Source organism: Adiantum capillus-veneris, chromosome 23, assembly GCF_014529385.1.
Source record: "Adiantum capillus-veneris isolate H3 chromosome 23, ASM1452938v2, whole genome shotgun sequence".
Lineage (NCBI taxonomy): Eukaryota > Viridiplantae > Streptophyta > Polypodiopsida > Polypodiales > Pteridaceae > Adiantum > Adiantum capillus-veneris.
Window position 1 is genome coordinate 43927381 of NC_140953.1, and position 21078 is coordinate 43948458.

At 42.3% G+C, this 21078-nt stretch overlaps 1 protein-coding gene across 1 annotated transcript in view; it reads right to left on the reverse strand.

The window, feature by feature from the left end:
* Nucleotides 1–12040: 12040 nt before the first annotated feature.
* Nucleotides 12041–21078, reverse strand: part of LOC147427718 (diaminopimelate epimerase family protein) — a 43993-nt gene continuing 34955 nt past the window's right edge. The window contains exons 6-10 of the mRNA XM_086497279.1: nt 13260–13439; nt 13073–13157; nt 12921–12980; nt 12533–12606; nt 12041–12392 (exon numbers count right to left, since the gene is read on the reverse strand). Of these exons, the coding sequence (XP_086353405.1) occupies nt 12279–12392; nt 12533–12606; nt 12921–12980; nt 13073–13157; nt 13260–13439 (513 nt within the window). The 3' untranslated portion in view covers nt 12041–12278. The remainder of the gene's footprint in view (nt 12393–12532; nt 12607–12920; nt 12981–13072; nt 13158–13259; nt 13440–21078) is intronic.

The following is a 21078-nucleotide window of genomic DNA, read 5'->3' on the forward strand; positions in this document are numbered from 1 at the left end:
CAATTGCAAAACACCTAAATGACTTTAACACCAACATAAGTCAACTTCAATCGGTGAAAATCAATTTCAATGATCAAATACTATCATCTCTACAGGATAGTTGGGACAGCCTTGTGATTGTTGTAAGTAATTCTATCTCTGGCACAAATACTCTTAAGTTTGATGATGTTGTGGGTGTTCTCCTAAGCGAGGAAATGTGAAGGAGAAGCACATGAGAATCATCAAGTGTTGCACTGTTAGTGGAAACAAGTGGAAGGCCTAAGAAGAGGTTCAAAAGCCAAAAGGGTCGTGATCGCTCAAGGTGGAGCAAGTCCCGTACACAGTCAGTTCTTGAATGTTGGAATTGCAACAAGAAGGGCCACGTCAAGAAGGATTGTTGGTCCAAGAAGAAGAAGGAATCAAAGTCTCAAGACAGCAAGCCAACATCGAAGGCCAATGTGGCAAGTAAAGTAGAGCGAGATTCTCTAATTCTCTCATTAGAGAATGTCTCTAATTATTGGATAGAAGATTCTAGGGCTTCATTCCATGCGACACCACACAAGCAACATTTCCAAGATTACACCAAAGGTGATTTTGGGTATGTATACTTGGGAGATGATGAAGCTTGTGAAATTTTTGGCACAGTGGATACTTAGGTAGCTGAAAGGGACAACAACAAATGCTTTGCATTTTGGAGGAACTGATATTTTTCTTCAAGGATATGCTAATGCAGATATGACACGTGACTTGGGTCTGAGGCCGTGAGGGAATTGATGTTGTGGTTTATAAGTGTTTTGTCTAGTGCTTGAAACTTCCATCTTCATTGCACTAGCTAGTTATTAAAGGAACACAAAGAATTGTATTGTAAAATGTCTCCCTTGATGGGGGAAACCTATAATACAAAGCCTTTTGGAGGGGGGACCGGCTGCATGAAAATCTGGTCCTCAATTGTTGTCATAGCTTAATTTCTCTCTCTTTTGAAGTATTGTTCATGCTTAACTAACTAGGTGTTATGCTTTTTGTTGCTCTCTCTTACCCAAGCACTCTTGCTATGCTCATTAAGAATCTATTCTAATGAAATGCTCAATATGTTCATGCTATTTTCCGCTACACACAAGTTACTAGGCCATTAAAAGTTACACCCCTTATGAGGAGAAGCCATTGTGCATGGAGAAAAATCACTCGACGGAAACCAAAATTTTCACGGCCAGTCTCGAGCTAGGTTCGCCAAAATATTATAGCCGGACGGTGACCGCAAAGTAGTCGGAAAACGACCGATCGGTTGGCCGGTGGCCGGTGGTCGAACATCAATGGCCCGTGGGGCCGATGGCCGAATTCAATGGCCAATGGCCAATTTCAAAAGCGGACTTGTCTTCTTAAGGGTGGCCACACATGGGCAGATTGGAGGGTCCAATTTGGACTTGTCAACACAGGGCGGCTACACATGGGTGCCTCTCATGAGAGAGGGCAGCCCTTTTGGCCTATAAAAGGAGGCCTCTTCTACACACAAAAACAGATTGTAAAGCATTGTGGTGCATTGTGAATTTGATGTGAGGTGGTGAGAGTGAAGCAAGGCGGGAGCTCCAAAATGGTATAATCCCTTTGTAACTTACTTCTTGTTTGAAGTACTAAAGCCATTGAGTGGCTGCTTTCTAGTGGATGTAGCCCACATTGGATGAAACACGTATATCGTGTGATCTCTCTCTCTCTCTCTCTCTCTCTCTCTCTCTCTCTCTCTACTTTATAATCTCTCGTGTGTGAAAATTATCTCTCTCCATTAAGTAACCTACTCAATTATCTACTTAGCTATGTCATATTTCCTAACATGCAGAACCAAGTTGCTCATTGATATCCTTGACACCAGTAAGGAAAGTTTTCATCTCATCTTCCTCATGCATAATCTTTGACTCTAGCTCTTTACGCAGTAATGCAATTTTAGCCTCATTGTGACTTGCATAAAGACTAGCCAAATATCCCAAGCCTGTTTTACGAATTTTGTTGAACGAATATGAGTATTAATAGTGTGCTTCATAGAAAATGCAATCAATGCATGAGCCTGTGTATCTTTTACATCCCAATGAGCTTGATCAGTTGTAGGTAAAGTAGCTCTGGCAGTAGTAATCCTGCCACCAAAACTTGCAGCATCCTCAACATCGCCTACATCCTCACAACAAGGACGTACATCAATGCCCTACACAATATTCCAAACTCCCTTTGGCACAAGAACATGTTGGGTAATTGTCCTCATCCAATCTATCCTCAGCAGCAAACATCTTGAACACATCTATGTTGTTGTCATCCATGGCAAATGTTGCACCTGATGTGAAAACTACCCGAAAAGAGGAGAAATGAAGCAAGAACAACACAGCACAAATGTAGAAGATTGTAAGGACCTCTTATGCAAAAAATGGCACTAACAAATATTCTGCACAAAATGACGAAATAGCCATGCCGTATTGCATGTCACTAGAAACAACGGTCGAAATGAGCCCGAATAAAAAATTTGACTAGACCAAGCTCGCCCAAAGTAATTTTTGACCTGCTGCTGACGCTCGCCAAAGCTCAGAAAATTTGAGAAAATGAGCAAGCGTGCTGCAGCTGCTGGTGACTAAGCCCGGGAGGACGTAACTTTCTCTAATACCAGTTGTTGGAATTAGGGCTGCAGGAAAACACACACAGCTTGGAGAAGACGAATAAAACTCAAAGCACACAACAGAGAGTACATTACTTAGTGTGCAATGGAAAGATAGATAGCCCTAGAGTTGTTAAGTATGGAGCCTGATTTATCCCTTGTTATTTTGTATTAAAAAACGTATATTTGTAAGGCCCCCGTTATGAGGAGAAGCCATCGTGCGTGAACAAAAATCACTCATCGATGAAAAACCAAAATTTTCCTAGCCAGTCTTGAGCTTTGCTCAATACTAGCTTTGCCAAATATTATGGCCGGACGACGGGCGAAAAGTGGTCAAAAAATGGACGGTCGCGGTTGGCCGATTGGTCGATTGCCGATAGTCGATGGCCGTTAGCCAGTGGTCGAAAGTCAATGGCCGATGGCCAATTTCAAGGTGGACTTGTCTTCTCAAGGGCGGCTACACATGGGCGCATTGGAGAGTCCAACTTGGACTTGTCTACACAAGGGCGGCTACACATGGCTGCCTCTCATGAGAGAGGCCATCCCTTTTGTCCTATAAAAGGAGGCCTTTTCTACACACAAAACAAATCATTGTGTAGCATTGTGATGCATTGTGAAGTGGATGCAACAAGGTGTGTGAGAGGTGGTGAGAGTGAAGCAAGGCGGGAGCTCCATTAAGGGTATCCCTTTGTAACCTACTTCTTATTTGATGTACTAAAGCCAATGAGTGGCTGCTTTCCCGTGGATGTAGCCCAAATTGGGTGAACCACGTATATCATGTGTGCTCTCTCTCTCTCTACTCTATAATCTCTCGTGTGTGAAAATTTTTCTCTCTCCATTAAGTAAGCTACTCTACTATCTACTTAGCTACATCCTATTTCCTAACAAGAGTGATGCACATATATACAACGCACAGGGGGAAAAAACCTCCTAGTGAAGGAAAAAATGCCCCGGTGGTCCTAAGTGTGTTCACACACATCACTACCACATGTATATGGTAATAGGTACTACCAATAGAAGCATCAAGAATAGGTGATTTCCCACTTGAACCATGAGAAGTGGCTACATTGCTCTTACTACCTTTTTTGAGCAGCAATAAAAGCCTCTTCAATTACATGTTTTTTAGCCATGTTCTTTCTTGAAAGTGACTCTTGCAATAGCAACGTGCATAATGCATCAAACTTAACAACATCAAGATTTCCTTGGGTCATTATTCTCCAAGTACCAGCAAAAGTCTGGTAAGAATCTGGCAAAGCATCAAGAACAGTCTACACAAGGGAACTATTAGAAATGACTTCACCACAAAAATGAGCTACTCATTAATATCCTTGATACCATAAAGGAAATTTTCCATGTCATCTTCCTCAAGCATAATCTTCGACTCCAACTCTTTATACACATCGATGCAATTTTAGCCCCATTATGACTTGCATAAAGACCATCCAGAATATCCCAAGCCTGATTAGCTGGTTTTGTTGAGTGAATGTGAGGAGTAATAGTACGCTTCACAAACAACACAATCAATGCATGAGCCTGTGTATCTCTAACATCACAACAAGCATGCTCAATCGTAGGAAAAACAACTCTAGCTGCATCAATCATGTCACCAAAACGTCCAACATCCTCAACAACGTTTGTATCCACAGAATCCATACGTACCGATGGGAATGGGATCGTGCTAGCTAAGGTAGGTGATAGAGAAACATAGTGCAAGTGTGTGAGTGTGTGTAAGCAAGATTATCACTCAAGTGAATTAAGTTCCAAGATAGATTAGCTTGGACTCATAAATACAATCTTGAGTATTGACTTATCTTAGCACAAGCTCCCCACAGACAAGCATATAGTGCAAACTTGAACTGTGTTGTTTATTCATGAAAGTGAGCTTTAAGTAGCTCTACAGCTTGACTCCTTTACATGTGGGACTATTCCACCTTTTCCCTCATTCACTTAGAGTCTAGGACAAAACCCATCTTACAATTCTCCACTTGGGATTTGGACTAGGACAGATACATTGAAGATGCATTATCCACTAAGGATGACAAAATGGTATCCACAGAGGATGGCAAAATCCACACAGGATGACAAAATCCACATAGGGTGGTAAATCCACACAAGAAAATAAAAGTCCTCCCCTACAAGTAGAGAGGCTGCAATCTTCAAAACTTGTCGTATAGAAGACAAGGTTATTATCGCCTTCGTCTTATTCTTTGTCCTCTACCATGTGAGCTAATTCTCTGATTGGTCTCTTCCCTTTGTAGCTTCTGATGTTGCTGCTACTACTGCTGCTTTCTCCATTGCTACTGCCTCCATTTGAGTAGCATCAAGAAGGAGGGTGTCCCTTCTTACCACATTTGTTGCAAGGTTTGTTTGTGTAGCAATATTTCACTACGTGTCCCATTCTTCCACATTCGTAGAACTTTCTTCCAATTGATGATGTCGATGGTGTCCCTTGAGGATGATGTGAAAAAAGCCCCTCCTGATGATGTTAATGAGTCTTTTTGCTTTCTTCCTTCTGCTTGAATTGAGTTGATGACATCTTGGAAAGGTGGAGCCGGTTCTTTCTCTTCAAGAATGGTGACTGGGTGATCATAAGAGGGTGGAAGTGCACTCAAAATCACAGGCACTTTGTGGTACTTTGCACTAGATATAAGTGCGCTGCGTGATAATGCTCTTAAGCCTATTTACTAGGCTAGCAATGTCCTCCCCTTCAATCATAGTAAGCTTGTAAAGTTGTCTCTTGTGACTAACCTTACTTCTTCTAGCCCTGGCTCCACAATTACTTTCTAGGACATGCCAAGCTTCATGTTCATGCTTACATTCGTCTATGACATGAACATAGTTGTCATGCAAGGAAGTGATGATAATTCCTAATGCTTGTTCGTCCTTGGCCAATCGTCCTTGGCCAAATTTTGTGCACTTGCTATGAGTATAGATGCCCTAGTGTGCACTCCATCGATTTCGGCTTGTTGTTCTAAGGCAGTGCTCATAATAGACCATAAGCATTTTTTCATGAGGTATCCCCGTAGCTTTGTTTGTCAGGTGTGAAACCCTTCCCCGTTGTACTTTTCTATTCCCTTCTCCCCCATTCGTGCTAATAGGGGGGTCGTAGCTTAGGAGACTGTGAGGGCTTTCCCATATGGTGCCTCAAGCTGGGCTTACCCTACATTTGGTCCTCATCTCCAACTATGTCTTCATCTATTACTCCATCTCTTGTAAGTCTGACTTGGTTGATGTCCACATTCCAGAATGCACATTGCATGTGAAGAATATGCCATGAAGTGAGGATCTTAGAGATAAGTGATGTAATCGATCCATGCATGAATATGTATTCTTTTCCATACAAATCACTCGCCCTCTGACTATCAGGTAGGGATTCTTCTTCCCAATCTTCTTCATCCTCTCTTCTTCTCCTTCTATTCCTCGTAAGCGAGTTGCATGAAGAATGCCCGAGCATAACTTTGCATGGCATTGAAATATTTCTAAAGTAGCAATAAACTCCATTGGTGGCTTGTTAGGCACACAAACACCACATTTTCCATGGTACACACCCCGTCAGTGGAGTGATGCTCCTCAAAACGCAAGACCAACTCCCTTGCACCAACTACTCGTCCTTCCTTGCCTGAATCTTGCTTTGCTAGCTTAAAAAAGGCATGAACGACATCTGAGAGAGAGAGAGAGAGAGAGAGAGAGAGAGAGAGAGAGATCCCTCCAAGGAGCTGCGGTAATATGTAAGGTTGGTGGCAATGAAATGGGTAACCTTGGATCCAGATAAGTTGGGAGACATTGAGAGTTTTGACTTGACTCTAACCTGCATGGAACATCTATCACTTATGTTGCTTTTTCTTCATCTTCTTCTTTCTCTCTCCTCTAGCTATCTATTGACATTAGGGATTTTCCCTTTCTTCTTGCGTGTGTGTGCTTAAGATCTTATATTGTGTAGTGGTTCGTGATATGTGAGGTGGGTTGCTTAATATATAGATGCTCTCTCTCTCTCTCTCTCTCTCTCTCTCTCTCTCTCTCTCTCTCTCTCTCTCTCTCTCTCTCACACACACACACACACACACACACACACACACACACACACATTCTATAGGACTGCGCGTGAGTGTGCTACCCCACACCTCCAAGAGCTTTTAGCATGCAGTGGTTCATGATATGTGATGTGGACTGTTTAATAGATAGATGTCATCTCTCTCTGTCTCCCTCTCTCTCCCAGGGTCATGAACTTCTCTTTTTCTCCTCCAACCCCAACATGACGATGTGTGATAGTGCTCTCTGCTTGAGCATTTATTTAAGCAAAATAAAGAAGTAACAGATGTAGGTGTAGTTTAGAACTTTACATTTCAGTTTGACATAAGTTTCTATAAGTAGTAATATTGATATAGTATAAATATAAATATTATAAATATTGGTAGACTACAAAGTTTTTGACTTTATATTGCCAGAAACAACTCACAAGTCTTTTCACTTTTTACAATCGTACTACTTACCTTTCACTTTTGCATTTCAATTAAACATGAAATCAACCAATCTATGACATGTGGTTTAAGCTCCATTATATATACAATATGGGTAAGATACTTAAAAGATAGATCTATATTAGGTCTACAAAAGTTGGGATAATCCATCCAAAAATGATACAAGGATTTATAGAGATTTTTTAAAATTTGAGGGATATTTTAGGATTTTGACAAATTTTAGTATGTTTGCACGATTTTGACGAGTGTGCAAATAGGTGGAATCACTTGAGATCCAAGCGAAGGTTGAAGAAATATTGAGGGATGTGAAACAACGTAGGGGATGAAAGGGAGAAGCTGACAAGAGCTCCAAGCACGGTAGGTACCTGGCAGGACCACGAAATGTGTGTCAACAGGGGGACGCATTGGCAATAGGAGGCTGCAAGTCAGAGCGTGCCTTGATTTTAAACTTTTTTAAGTTGATGGACACGAGATGGATCAAAGACGGAACTTGCCAGGATGGCCTAAGTCAATTTTTCTCAAATTGTTGTCTTACAGCTAGCGTGGGTTCCATTTCTCTATTCTACTTCTCATTTTCCAAGGCAACTACAGCCTTCGGCCTGAGAGAGAAAAAATCTAGCCAGATTTTGTTTAGTAGAATGAGTAGTAGCCAGTATGTTTGTTTAGCTAATTTGACTAATCTAGGAAAAGGCCAATTTGTATAGAATGTCAATGAGATTCAGTTTAGGGTTATTTTGGTAATTTTTTGTTTTGAGGAAATGGGCCGACCCCGTCGAGAAGCGGCCATATTGGAGGACCCCTAGGGAGATGAGGAATGGAGTGCAGGCTTCGTCATCAAAATGGAGTAGCAGCTAGCTACCCCTGTTCTTGCTCAAGGAGGCTCTTGCCTCAGCACAAAAGCATGAACCCACACAACTTTACATCAATCAAATGAAGAGCCCTCTTGTGGGGCATCACATAATTGCACGTCGGGGAGAGAGAGAGAGAGCAGTGTGTAGCGTGCAGGGCATCACTCCTAGCACCACACTGTACATGGGAGGGAAAGAAAGCACCGCACTTGCAATGAAGAGTCTAAGGCCTCAGCGGCCGCAGACCATCATCAGGAAGAAGTTTCTCATCTCGATCATCATCATCATCACTACGAAAAATCAGCAGAGGACAGTATGCGCAAGAGAAATCCCAAGCTCATTCAAATGATGTAGGCTTCTTGTCGATGTGATGTCTAGCTAGCTGACTCTTGTGTCAGCTATATATATATATATATATATATATATATATATATATATATATATATATATATATATATATATATATATAGTGGTAGCTACATGATCTACCAAAGGTAGCTACCACCCTATCATTGGTAGCCAACACTATGTGATCAAGATTGATCTATCTATCATGGTCATTATTAATACAAACCATACAAGAAGCTACTCTTTACACGGTTCCCTTGATAACAACAAATAGAAGATAATCTCTAACTCAATGCTACAAAAACAAGTTAGTATGAATACCATAGTCCATGCTTTTAGATGCATCACAATTGCTTCAGGGCACCGATGGTGGTTTGCTTTGTGATTGAAGTCCTTGGAAATTGGATCCGTATTTCCAAGCATCACTTTACGATGATGGTTTGCTGGTTTGCTTTGTGATTGAACTCCTTGGAAATTGGATCCTTATTTCCAAGCAAAGTGATGCTTGGAAATACGGATCCAATTTCCAAAGAGTTCAATCACAAAGCAAACCATCATCGGTGCCCTTAAGCAATTGTGATGCATCTAAAAGCATGGACTATGGTATTCATACTAACTCGTTTTTGTAGCATTGAGTTAGAGATTATCTTCTATCTGTTGTTGTCAAGGGAACGGTGTTAACTGTAGCTTCTTGTATGGTATGTATTAATAATGACCATGATAGATAGATCAATCTTGATCACATAGTGTTGGCTACCAATGATAGGGTGGTAGCTACCTTTGGTAGATCATGTAGCTACCACTATATATATATATATATATATATATATATGAGATAGATTTCGAGCGCTAGTGCCTACGTCACACTAGCGAGCACTCTTCAAAAACATTGCTTGTGTCACACATGAGCGGCTCCCATTCATGACATGGCAAGCTTGAGGCGAGCGCCCATTTTTGGTGGAAAAAAGATGTCCGAGCCTCGTCACTATATGGCATGGCTCTGGCTCAAAGGGGATCTAGGGCCCAAATTTGGAGTGGTGAGGCGACCTTAATCTCAACCGTTGGATCATGCAATGAACCGGGGGTGAACTAGGGGTGGGTGAACTAGGGATGGGTAAACTGGGTTGAACTAAGGGCAAATAAACTAGGATGTGATCATGTGCCATGCCAACATGGACAGCGACGCGCGCTAGCGTGGTGGTAGGACATTCATGTGACACCTGAAACCACACTTCGCGAGACTGGTGAACTAGAGGCGCCATTTTTGCCCTAAGTTCACCCCACCCCTAGTTCACCGAGTCAACGGACGGCTGAGATTGCATTGCGATTTCCTCTTCTCTTTCTCAACATAGATCCCCCTTGGCTGGAATAGATCCCCCCTGGTTGGAACTGTGCCATATAGTGACGAGGATGTCCGAGCACCCGGTCAGACTAGATGGACGGAAGAAGAATCCAACGCTGCAGGAACCTGATAAACCAGAGCTTCCAAAATGCTTCTTGACCGCGTGTAGGCAGAGTGGGGGGGGGGGGGGGGTCGCCCAACTGTGAGGAGTTGTTGTCCATGACATGGCACACCAGCAGAGCACAGAGGGAGGCGTCCTCCCGACGTGTGCGAGGGGAAAGCTATGGCAGCTGCTTGGATTGGTCCAACAAAGCATCACAGAAAGGCGTTCGGAAGCGTCTGACATGGGCCTAAGTATCGGAGGGCCTCAGCTGTGCCACGTTGCCGAAATTTATGGCTCTGTCTCTGTCTCTGTCTGTCTCTCTCTCTCTCACACACACAAATTATTATTTACTTAGGCTTGCGTTCAGACGAGCGCAGATTCTCCCATATCGAAGTGCCTTCCGCTCCTTCTGTTCACACAAGGCGTTAGCAATATTGCTTTGCAAAGTTAAGGCGCAAAACAATCTCAACGAGCAACGATTGCGCAATGCCTACGTGTGTGGTTGTGAACCTGTAGTGTTGCAACCAACAATGGTTGCCCGTCTTTTGCGCTGAAAAGGAGAGCTCTTCCGAGGAGGAGGGCCCCGGGGTGGGGGCGAGGGAGGCTCACTTTGCATGCATGTTCCTTTTAACTCTTCCACCGACCGTCTGAACTAGTCTTATTAAACATTCGTTTCTACATGCCATCTTAAATACCCCAGCATTTTTTATGTGTGTGTGTGCGCGTGTGTGCGCCACTTGCACAGACAAAGAAATGTGCGCAAAAGCAAAGAGAATGGGTTTTGGATTTTTTAATCTCAAGATTTAATATTGAAGAACAAACAACGAATTGAATCGAAGGTATCCACTTAAAACCATCATTTCCTCATCTCCAAAGCTTAAAATGCATAACAAAACATTAAAGCATTTGAAATTGGCAAGCCAAAAAGCTTCTAACTTCCCAACACTAGGTAGATAGTTGTCCTTTGTTGGCACACATTCAAGGCTAAACTTGCTTGTGCATGGATTTCAGCATAAAAGATTGCCTTAATGTGCCAAATTCAATTTGTTTTAAAACATTGAAAGGAAGAGCAATGTCCCTACATGCTGCCTTTGTTGCCATTGTCGCAATGCTGGTCTTGGACCAGCTTGGACCATAAATCTCACACGATCTTAGTAAGAGACACTAGACTTCCTTCAAGATGCAAAAGTATCAGCATCAAGCCTGCCAAATAAACCAAAGGGTTAAGGTAGCTACTGCTTCTGCAATAGAAATTTCTTCATCAACACTTCGCTCGCTTGAAAGGAGACAGCTACAAAGAGCTTCAATGTCACTTGTAAAAGGATGTGTTCAAGTCTCACTGCTGACCACTCCAGAAAAGAAAGCCAACGGCTGAGGACGAATCCTCCAAGGTGTAAGTTACAGTTCCAAAAGGGACATACCTTTCACCGAAATGGATTTGGTGTCTCGGTTATATGAGCTTGAATGTGAATCTCTCAAGGAAGATCTGATGCCACCTTGGCAAGTGCACACACCAATCCTGTTATTGGAAAATCAGCCTACATGGAGGAAGAACTGGCTTGAGAAAGGATACACTCCTAAAAAGTCCTTACCTTTAACTCCAGCAACCCATGGATCCAAGACACTAACAGGGGTCAAGTTGAGAATATTATGTTACACTGTGGCATCTTGCTATGTTGCATTTCATGCTAAAAGGCTCCCGCAGGCACATTTACTCACAGAAAAGTGCAAAATGGGCCGACATTCTTTATTCAGACAAGCATTGCTGATATTTGAGTGGAAGGTCTGCTCATGACGCATAGTTACCTCTATCCATTTGATTTGATCATCTTGCCACTCTTTATCCACAAACCTTGCTTAACATGGGTGTATGCATATACATTTAAGCCTCAGCTTATCACCAAACTAATGTGAAATAAGTCGTCCATCACAGTGTTGGCCTCGAGGTGTTTCACCTTCACCAAACTTGACATGTAGCACTGGAATCCACTCAAAACATTTCAGAAAAGAAATTTTGATCTGATTGATTCTACGTACCTTTCTATAAATTATTACTTGCGGTCTCTTTTTCAGCTTATGTGGAGCCTGGGACAGTCACTTTATCACATGCTTTCCAGAGATTATTAATAATACCCCGACATATATAGTGAGTCTATTAAAAAAAAAAACCACCCCCTATTATCGTATACATAAAAGTGCACATTTTTGCATATTAATAATCCTCTCCTGTTAACTCACGTGATATGATACACATTTTAAAAAGTGACCACCTTGGGATTTGGACCTTAAAACCCCCAATACTTTTGAGTATGAGCAATTGTCTTCTTCATTATAAAACCATGGATACAACAACATGCCACTTCTAGTGGTGCATAGCAAATCACCCTTCCATTCTAATGTTCGCCTCAAATGAGCACAAAGTAAAATGTACGCATCCAAAGAACCAGTTACATGTAAGCGCCTCCATGTCCTCGGCTTTTCGGACACAATTATAAGCTTGACACAGTGCCAGCTCAATTAAGTTGGTTGCTTGAAACATGACGTTGAGCTACAAAAAAGCTTTTCCTTTGAAGACGGGCTCGGCTGGTCCAGTCATATAGACATGATTGTTTTTTCTCCATTCAATCTCAAGGGGACCACCAGGAAGATCCACAGTGCATTTCTGACAACAAGAGAATAATTAGCGTAAAATAGAAATCCAAAGGTAGCAACAGCTAAACTAAGATATAGGATTATCAACAAGTGCATCATCAGAAGCCAGAACCAAAAATCAGGAGGCATTGCATAAGAGCTTCCAACTACCTTCTCAATGTGCGCTTCCAACACTCCCGCAACGACTACCGCGCACGCTCCAGTCCCACAGGCAAGTGTTGCTCCTGTTGTTAAGATCACAAAACATAACAAATGTTAGAAAATCCCAAATCAATATCCAAAAATCCAGTTTATTAAATGAGCAGGTAGGTTGAAGACTTGATGATGAGCAACACCCCTATTATCTCCTATTGCCACATTCACAACATCACTTTCTTAAAACCAACCTGTTGACCACTTGGCTCCTAAAACCCATCAGCACAGTGCCAGCTGCTTTAGACTTCATTCATTCCCGCGCGATTTACATTGGTGTGTCGAATTGAAACAAAAATTTACTCTAAACAAAGTTGTTTAAGAGACCATTCCATATGCCACTCACCTGCCCCTCGTTCCCAGACCCGCATACGTACATGGGTAGGAGAAAGAACTTGTATAAACTCTGTTGACAAACAAAAAGTCCAATAATTGGTAAGGCTATTACCATCTTGCCTGTATTTCTATGACAAGCAAATGACTTCACTGAACCTCTACCTGTATTTGTTCTAGCAGGAAAAACTTCATGGTGTTCAAATAAAGGCCCTATCCTCTCAAGAGGCAAAGAGTTCACTTCCAGCCCCTAGAAAGAGGAACATAGTTAAAAGGGAGAAAAATAAACATAACTGCTCTTATATATCACTTCTACAACAGAACATGCCAAATTTGTGCCATTAACAATTACCTTCCCATCATCCTTGGCAAAAATGACACAATGAGGGTTACCCATGCTCACACACGTTACCAACCAGTTTTGGCCCTCCACTTGCAAAGGCACTTTGACGACAGCTCCATTCTGACTGGCTAGGAGCTTAGTTGGGACATCAGCGGCGTTTAAAACAGGAGGACCCATGTCCACCTCCACCTGCAAAATGATCTCTCTCTCTCTCTCTCTCTCTCTCTCTCTCTCTCTCTCTCTCTCTTCAATCTCCTCCATGGTCAGCAGTCTAGGATTCCATAATATTTTATTTTGTCATTTTGTCATCTTGTTACTCTGACTTTGTATCAGATCCACCACATTGTAACTTTCTGGTCTCATAGGTCACTTTGGCCTTTTGAAGATGTTTATATAACATTTCATCTCTCTCTCTCTCTCTCTCTCTCTCTCTCTCTCTCTCTCTCTCTCTCTCTCTCTCTCTCTCTCTCTCTCTCTCTCTCTGCTTCGACCCTTTGCATTACATAAAATCGACCATCAGTCCATATACAAGAAATATGGGAAAAACCTTGATGAAGGTACAATGAGAATATGGGGAAAAAATTCGAAAAATCCCATAACAAACTACACGAAAACATCTGGGGGTAAAGATACTTTAACCAGGTAGTGACGTGTAGCTATCTGGGTAGTGATCAAGCCAACACAAATCTATCTCTCTCTCTCTCTCTCTCTCTCTCTCTCTCTCTCTCTCTCTCACTTGAAAAACCCCTCAGAACGCCAAATGATGCTGATTCTGAGGGCAAGTACGTCATTGATTACAAAGCAGCCTGAAGGCGACAATCGGAAACTGTAAAAACTCACATCACAAACTGTAGGAAAACAGAAAGCCAAGGTAAATAACCTCTCTTGAAGAGAGTAAAAGTGCCCTGGCAAGCTAAGTGCAGAAGGATGGCAGCAGCCTCTGAAAGATAGGCACTTCCACCAAAAGCTTACTCTACTACTGCATATCAAAAACCTAGACTACCAAAAGCCGCCACCAGCGGCAAAAAGAACAAAGGAACATCTACAAGAGTTCTAACATCCGGCATTGCCCACAACTCGTAAAATCTGACAGCAGAAGGGAATGGGAAAATAAAAGGGCACAGCAGTCAATGACGAAGATGAGAGAGAAGAGGCAACTAACATTACCAATAAACTACAAGAGGATGTCAAAAGATGAGCAATAAAACATTGCACTAGCGCTGGCAAGGATCAACCAAGACAGAAATCAGTCCACTTGCTGAAGGTGGCTCCTGAGGACCAGAGCTAGGGAGGGAACTTCAAGAAGACAGTGAAGTAGGCTACCTTTTGGAGACCTGATCTAGAGGTTTGGTGGAGCGAGTAGAGAGCAGAGTAGGAAGTTGAAGACAGCAACCCAACAACCCAAATCGGAGACAACCAATGTGGAGAGCACAAGAAATCAAAAAAGGCAAGAAACACAACGAAGGAAACAACAAATAGAGAAACCAATGAAATCAAACAAAACACATGCTCTAAAAACAGATTTCCCCACACCCACGCCTCCCCTCCCCCCCCCCCCACACACACACACAACCCCAAAAGTCAATTTACAAAGAACAAGGAAAGAAAGCTTGCAAAAAACCAAACTATACTCACATGCCTGACACAGACTCACACACATAAACTAAAGTAAGGGAATGCAAGCTGAAAGAAACCAAAAACAAAAAAAAACAAAAAAAAAAGCAAAAACAAGAAGGCAAAAAAAGGCAAACCCATCCATCAACTTAAAGCAAAGATTCGCCAAATTGAGAAGCTTCCGCACCTCCACCAAGAGCGGCAATCGCGACTCGATGCAGGGCCCTTTGCTTGCAGGATTCACTTCAGACCTGGCTCAAGCAAGACTAAGGAGTCCCTCCAAGTGGTGTCCTCTAAACTGCATGAAAGAGGTCTTCGATGAAACCTAACGTTCTAAGCAAGTGTTGAGGGGCAAAAGTTACTCATGCTGGCCAAAAACTAGAGTAGGAAATAGAGTAAGCAGGAGAAAATGATGAAGAGTCGTAACAAACTACACTTGGCACCACAAATTACGTCATCATAGGTGCAAATTATCTCTTCATAGGTAAGAGAAAAGCCTTTTTCAACGCGATTTGCAAGTAGTATCAAGTACCCAAGGACCCCAAGAACCCAAGTACCCAAGTACTCAATGCATGATCGTCACCAAAAGCGGGATGATACTTTGCAGGAAGATGATGAAAGTGAAATTGGAGAAGACGAAGTCCCTACACCAGCAGGACCCTTTCCAGATCCTCCTCCCTCCCCATCTATGCCACGGATTGCACCAAATCCTATGAAGGCTTTGGTAAAGACTATGATGGAGATGATGCTACAACAAGAGGCTCTACGGGTCGTCGTGGAAAGGGAATGTTAAGCTCAACGTGTAGCTGTTGAAGACAAGAGGGCAACTATGGAGCTAGAGCGTGAGCAGGTACACGAAGCTCAACGCATAGCGGCTGAAGAAAAGAGGGCAGCTATGGAGCTAGAGCGTGAGGCACCAAGAGACCAACGCATGTAAGACTTGATCCTGCAAGTGCTCTCCTCAAAGAGCGACCCACTCAAGGAGGCCGGCAAGTCATCACGTAGAACAGGTAGAGACGACGACTTCAACAATCCGGTCACTATGAAGTTGACTTTTAGAAAGTATGATGGTAAGATGAATGCTTCTGTGATTTTTTCTTGGTTGCATCAATTTAATGCTTACTTTGCGACTAACCAGAAGAACAGTAACAATAAAGTTTTGACAGCCGTCATGTATTTGTCGAGTGATGTCATTAATTGGTATCAAGCCTGGCAAGAGGCACAGTTGGCTGATCACCTTGAGCATGCCATGGATGATGTACCCCTGTCTTTTAGTTGGGTCGACTTCCAAGAAAAGCTCAAGGCTCGCGTTACGCCACCGTAGTACCTTGATCGGTAGAAAGCGGACTGGCGAGGCCTCAAGCAAAATGGAGCTCCAGCCTCCCGTTATGTCTTTTAATAACCATATTTTGCAGATTGGTATTCAATTGCGTAAGTCGGATGAGGATCACAAAGAGGCTTTCTCTTTGATATAATCGAGTATTTCAAATACATTATAGAAGTCTTAGACGCTAAGGACTACAATGACGCCATCAGAATCGCTCTTAAGCAAAAAATGAAGCACAACAAGGGTAAGCCGAAGGAGAACAAATCAAGTACCCCTTAGAATCAACAAAATGTTAAGAACAATGGTAAGAACAACGGTAATTCTTGGTCTTCTCAATCTTCCACTACACCTAAAGCGCATAACTCTTCACCTAACATTGATAACAAAGGAAAGGCTAAAACTCAGGAATCCCCTAAGTTGACACTTGATAAAAAAAACTACTTAAGGAATAGTAGGAGGTTGGTTAAGTCTTGAAGAACAAACCGAGTATGGAAAAGAAATGCATATGCTTTCACACTAAAGGTCACATGAAAAGAGACTGTCCTAAGAAAGAACCCACAAAAGAACCCACATCTTCTGCTAGTGTCATAAATGAGAAAACTAATGTGCCCTAAGTTTCTAATGTAGTCAGCGCATTGTGATCTTGTTTGATCCTGGCAATATGCATGATGTGATTAGCACTTCTCTTGCGAAGAGCGCACATTTAGAAGCTATTTTAGAGGACCGGATAGCAGTTTTTGTATTTGCTCTTGGCATGAACTCTTCAATAATGTATGAATGTCCTAAAGTAACAGTCTCAATTTAAAACGTAGGTTTTCGTCGTAAGTTTGTTGTTTCTCCTCTCTATGGATGTAATATGAGTTTCAGCATTGAGTGGTTTCGCAAGCTTGAGCCCCAAGTTGAGTGGGAAGAAAACACGCTCACTCTCTATCAAAGGTGCCTCTTCCGTGGTCATCCATTGTGAGCACAGTATGCCTTCTTTGTCATTGATCTCTCTCTCTCTCATGTTTTGAAAGGGGATAAAACACCCAGTCCACAAGTACATCTCAGTACATAGTCAATTCAGAAAAGAATCAATCATTGCATGAAAAGGAACCTCTCTCCGTCATTCATTCTCTAAAGCCTGAGAAGCATTTTGTGGAGATTTCATTGTCAATATTGGTCATCAAGCCCTCAATAAGCTCCAACGCACTATAGCTAGTGTATTTTGGAGCGACCGTCAAGCTAGATAATTCCAATCTTGTGAGCAATTTTGTGGTTTGATTGAGTTCCTAGTAAAGCTAGAAAAGCTAACCCAATTGCAGATACAATCAGTCACAAAGAACAAATCTTGGCTCTCGAGTCAAGGTCCACAGTACCCATTCGGAAAGTATCTTTTTGTTTGCATGAAAAGTAAGTATGCATTTTTCGAGCTCTCATTCGTGGCGGTCTCTTGTATTTTCGTCACCGTCTTTGTGTGTTACCTTCTCATAGGAAAGCCATATTGCACAATGCACATGATTCACTCACGAATGAGCATTGAAGCATGAAGATCTCTCTAGGAAAGATACAAAGTTTGCATTCAAGGAATACACAATAATTCACCGTTGTAGATCATGTCAATATTATTTGCACGCTCATTCCTTGGCAAGACACGGTCACAACAAAAGCATTAGCACAATTGTCCATCAAGCATTGGTATTCCCTTTATGGTTTGCCAAAGTTCATAGTTTTAGGTAGAAAAGTCAAGTTTAGACCACATTTTTGGCATGTACTCGTTGAAAAGTTTTGCACTTCGTCACATTTTCCATCTACATTCCACCCACAATCATGAAGCATAGTCCTTTTCCAGTCATCCGAAAAGTAAAAGGTGTGTCTATCAAAGTGTGGTTGGAGTTGTTTCAAGGAGATCCCCCAAAGGAAATTCTTAAAGAGGATGAACCAGGGATCGTAGATAAAGTTGAAGACATGCAACCGAAGCATATTTTTCTGCATCACTTTCAACGCGGCCCAAAGAAGCAAGCCTTTTTGAAGTTCAAGTATCGCAACACACGCAGCAGAGTGGGCGACGATGATTTCTTTGCAAATTCCCCAGAGTTGTTGACACACTATACGGAAGTCGTCCCAATACCTCACCTTGAAAAGGTGGAATGTCACGTGCACATCTAGCCCTATGTGCATGTGGACAAGCTAACTCCTATTTCTAGGGTTTAGAACAAGCTAGGAAGTGTTCTAGCACCCTTGTGAGCCTATACATAGACATGCATGTCCAAGCACTTCAGATTAGTTGCATACCCTCTGATTGCAAGGGCACAACCACTGTCTGCTAAGTGTTGGCACTGGGGAGTGTTCCCATACAATTGCATTAGTACCAAGCCTAGGTAATAATTGCATACAAAGCACCTCTTATTAGTAGTTCATCAACTTATTGATAAGTGACATTTTAGCATCATTTTACAAGGTCGTGGGGTTCAAATTAACACTGCTCAACCCAGACCGATGCACCTATATTAGTGATCCCAACGGTCACTTGAGCATAAGTCTGTACCCTCATTACCAGTACCATCAGCATCCATGGCGTTTTTCAATCAGCGTTTTCAGCCATGACCAGCAGACATCAGCGTTTTCAACCACCAATAGTAAATTTGCATCGCCGTCAGCTAAAAGACCATCAGTGTTTTCAGCAGACTTGCATCTCCGACAGTTTTCAGCCCTAGTGTTTTTCAGATTTGCAGATTTCAACCATTGTCTCAGTGTTTACAGATTTCGTCTTCAGATCAGCCAGCGTTTTTCAGCAGATCAACCGATGGCCTCGTCATAGTTGCAAATCCCATTCACCATCCCTAGCGTTTTGCATTTTCAGCCCTTAGCCTTGCAGATCCAAGCATCTAAAGCAAGATCCCATCAGCATGTCAGCATAGGAGGGGATGTAAAGAATGCAGAGAACTACCGGATATAATGTTTGGGTCTCTTATGGCAAAGTTGTTTGGGTGCATAATGGAGATAAAATTGAGTGATTGGGCTGAAGAGAATGGCAAGCGTGCAAAAGGACAAGCGGGTTCCGTCCACGCCATAGCACCATTGATCATCTTGTCCCACTTCATTGTTCTCATGAAGGAAAGTCGATTGAAAGGCAAGCGATTGTATTGTTGCTTTGTGGACTTTGAGAAAGCCTTTGATATGATTCCATGTAGCAATTTTTGGAGAAGGATGGAAGAACTCCAAGTGTCAAGTGAGTTTATGCTTGCGGTTTCTTGAATTTATGAGAAGGTGATGTGTCAATTGCGCATGGAAAGAGGAATTTCAAAAAAAATTGCAAGCACTATTGGGGTTAAACAAGGATGTCCATTGTCACCTACTCTCTTTGGTCTATGCATCAATCAATCGGAACAAATGGTACTTGACTTTATGCAAGAAGAAGGCATTGAAGAGGTCACTATTTGCAATGCGGTAATCATGCTTTTGTTGTATGCAGATGATGTAGTGCTTCTAGCACACACTTTAGAGGATGCACGAAAGCTTATGGTTGTCCTTGAGAACTTTTGCTTGCATAGTGGGGCTGATTGTGAATGAATCCAAAACAAAGGTTATGCTTGTGAAAACCAACCATAAGGAGAAGCCATGCATTGTGTACAACAATGAGACACTTGAAGTTGTTGAGAGCTTTAAGTACCTTGGCCTTGAAGTTCCGGCCAATCACAAGTGGCATGAATGTGCTATGCATCGTTTGGAAACAGGAAAGAGAGCGGACTATGCATTTGATAACATGTGTAATGCGGGAAACATGAAGTGTTGGGTTCTCAAGAAGTACCTTTTTTGACACTTTGGTGACACCGGTTCTTCTTTATAGAGTTGAAGTGTGGGGCAAGAGCATCTCAAAGTCTACTTGGAAAGAGTTTGAGAATGTTTAAAAGCGTTTTCTTACAAATTTTCTCCAAGTTAAGACACAAACACCATAAATGCTCCTACTTCTTGAGTGGGGATCTCTTCCAATTGAGGTTATGGGCATGGAAAGGGTTCTGGAGTACATGATATAAATGCGTCAAAACCCCTTACATTGACTTCCTACAATTGCATGGGAAGCAAGCAAAAAAGTTCAAAAGACACATAAAAGCAAGATCTTCAGCACACGATGGATGCAAGACATAAAAGAAGTGGTTTGGGTGATGGGATGCATTACGCTTGCTACATGATGCCTCAATTGACTCCCAAGTGAATGAAGCTTTTCTACAACACAAATATATTACGGCTTGGGAGCAATCTGGTGGGTCACGCTTCATACACTACACCACCCATATTGCCCCCAACTACAAAACCATGTTCTTCGGCTGAAAGAGGAAACCCTACTTAGCCTTACATGCTTGAGTCTATCCCTTGTTCAACGATACGCACTATTGTAGCCATTCGACTTAGCTCCCACTCCCTTTAATGCGAGAAAGGGCATTGGGGCAATGGAGAAGAGTCAAATCGATTGTGCACATTATGCTCACTACAAGTTCGAGAGTAGTACCACACACTACCAGAGTGCTTAGCTTTTGATTACATCCCAACTTGCTTCCCTCACATTTTTAGCCATGACTTAGACCTACACACTTTCCTCTCCCAGCCAGAGTGTGGGCTCTCCATTGCGACTCTCATCACCACAATTTTGGAGCATCAAGAGTCACTCATCAGCCACACACATACTGCATCACATGAAACTTTGGTCCCATAGGTCATATCTGACCTCTAAGGACGATAATAATCTCTCTCTCTCTCTCTCTCTCTCTCTCTCTCTCTCTCTCTCTCTCTCTCTCTCTCTCTCTCTCTCAACCTTCACTCACAGTATCATTTTGTCCTCTCTCTAGTCTTTGCACACCTCTCATGAAGTAAAAGGAACTCTCTCATTCAACAAAAGGAACCTTGAGT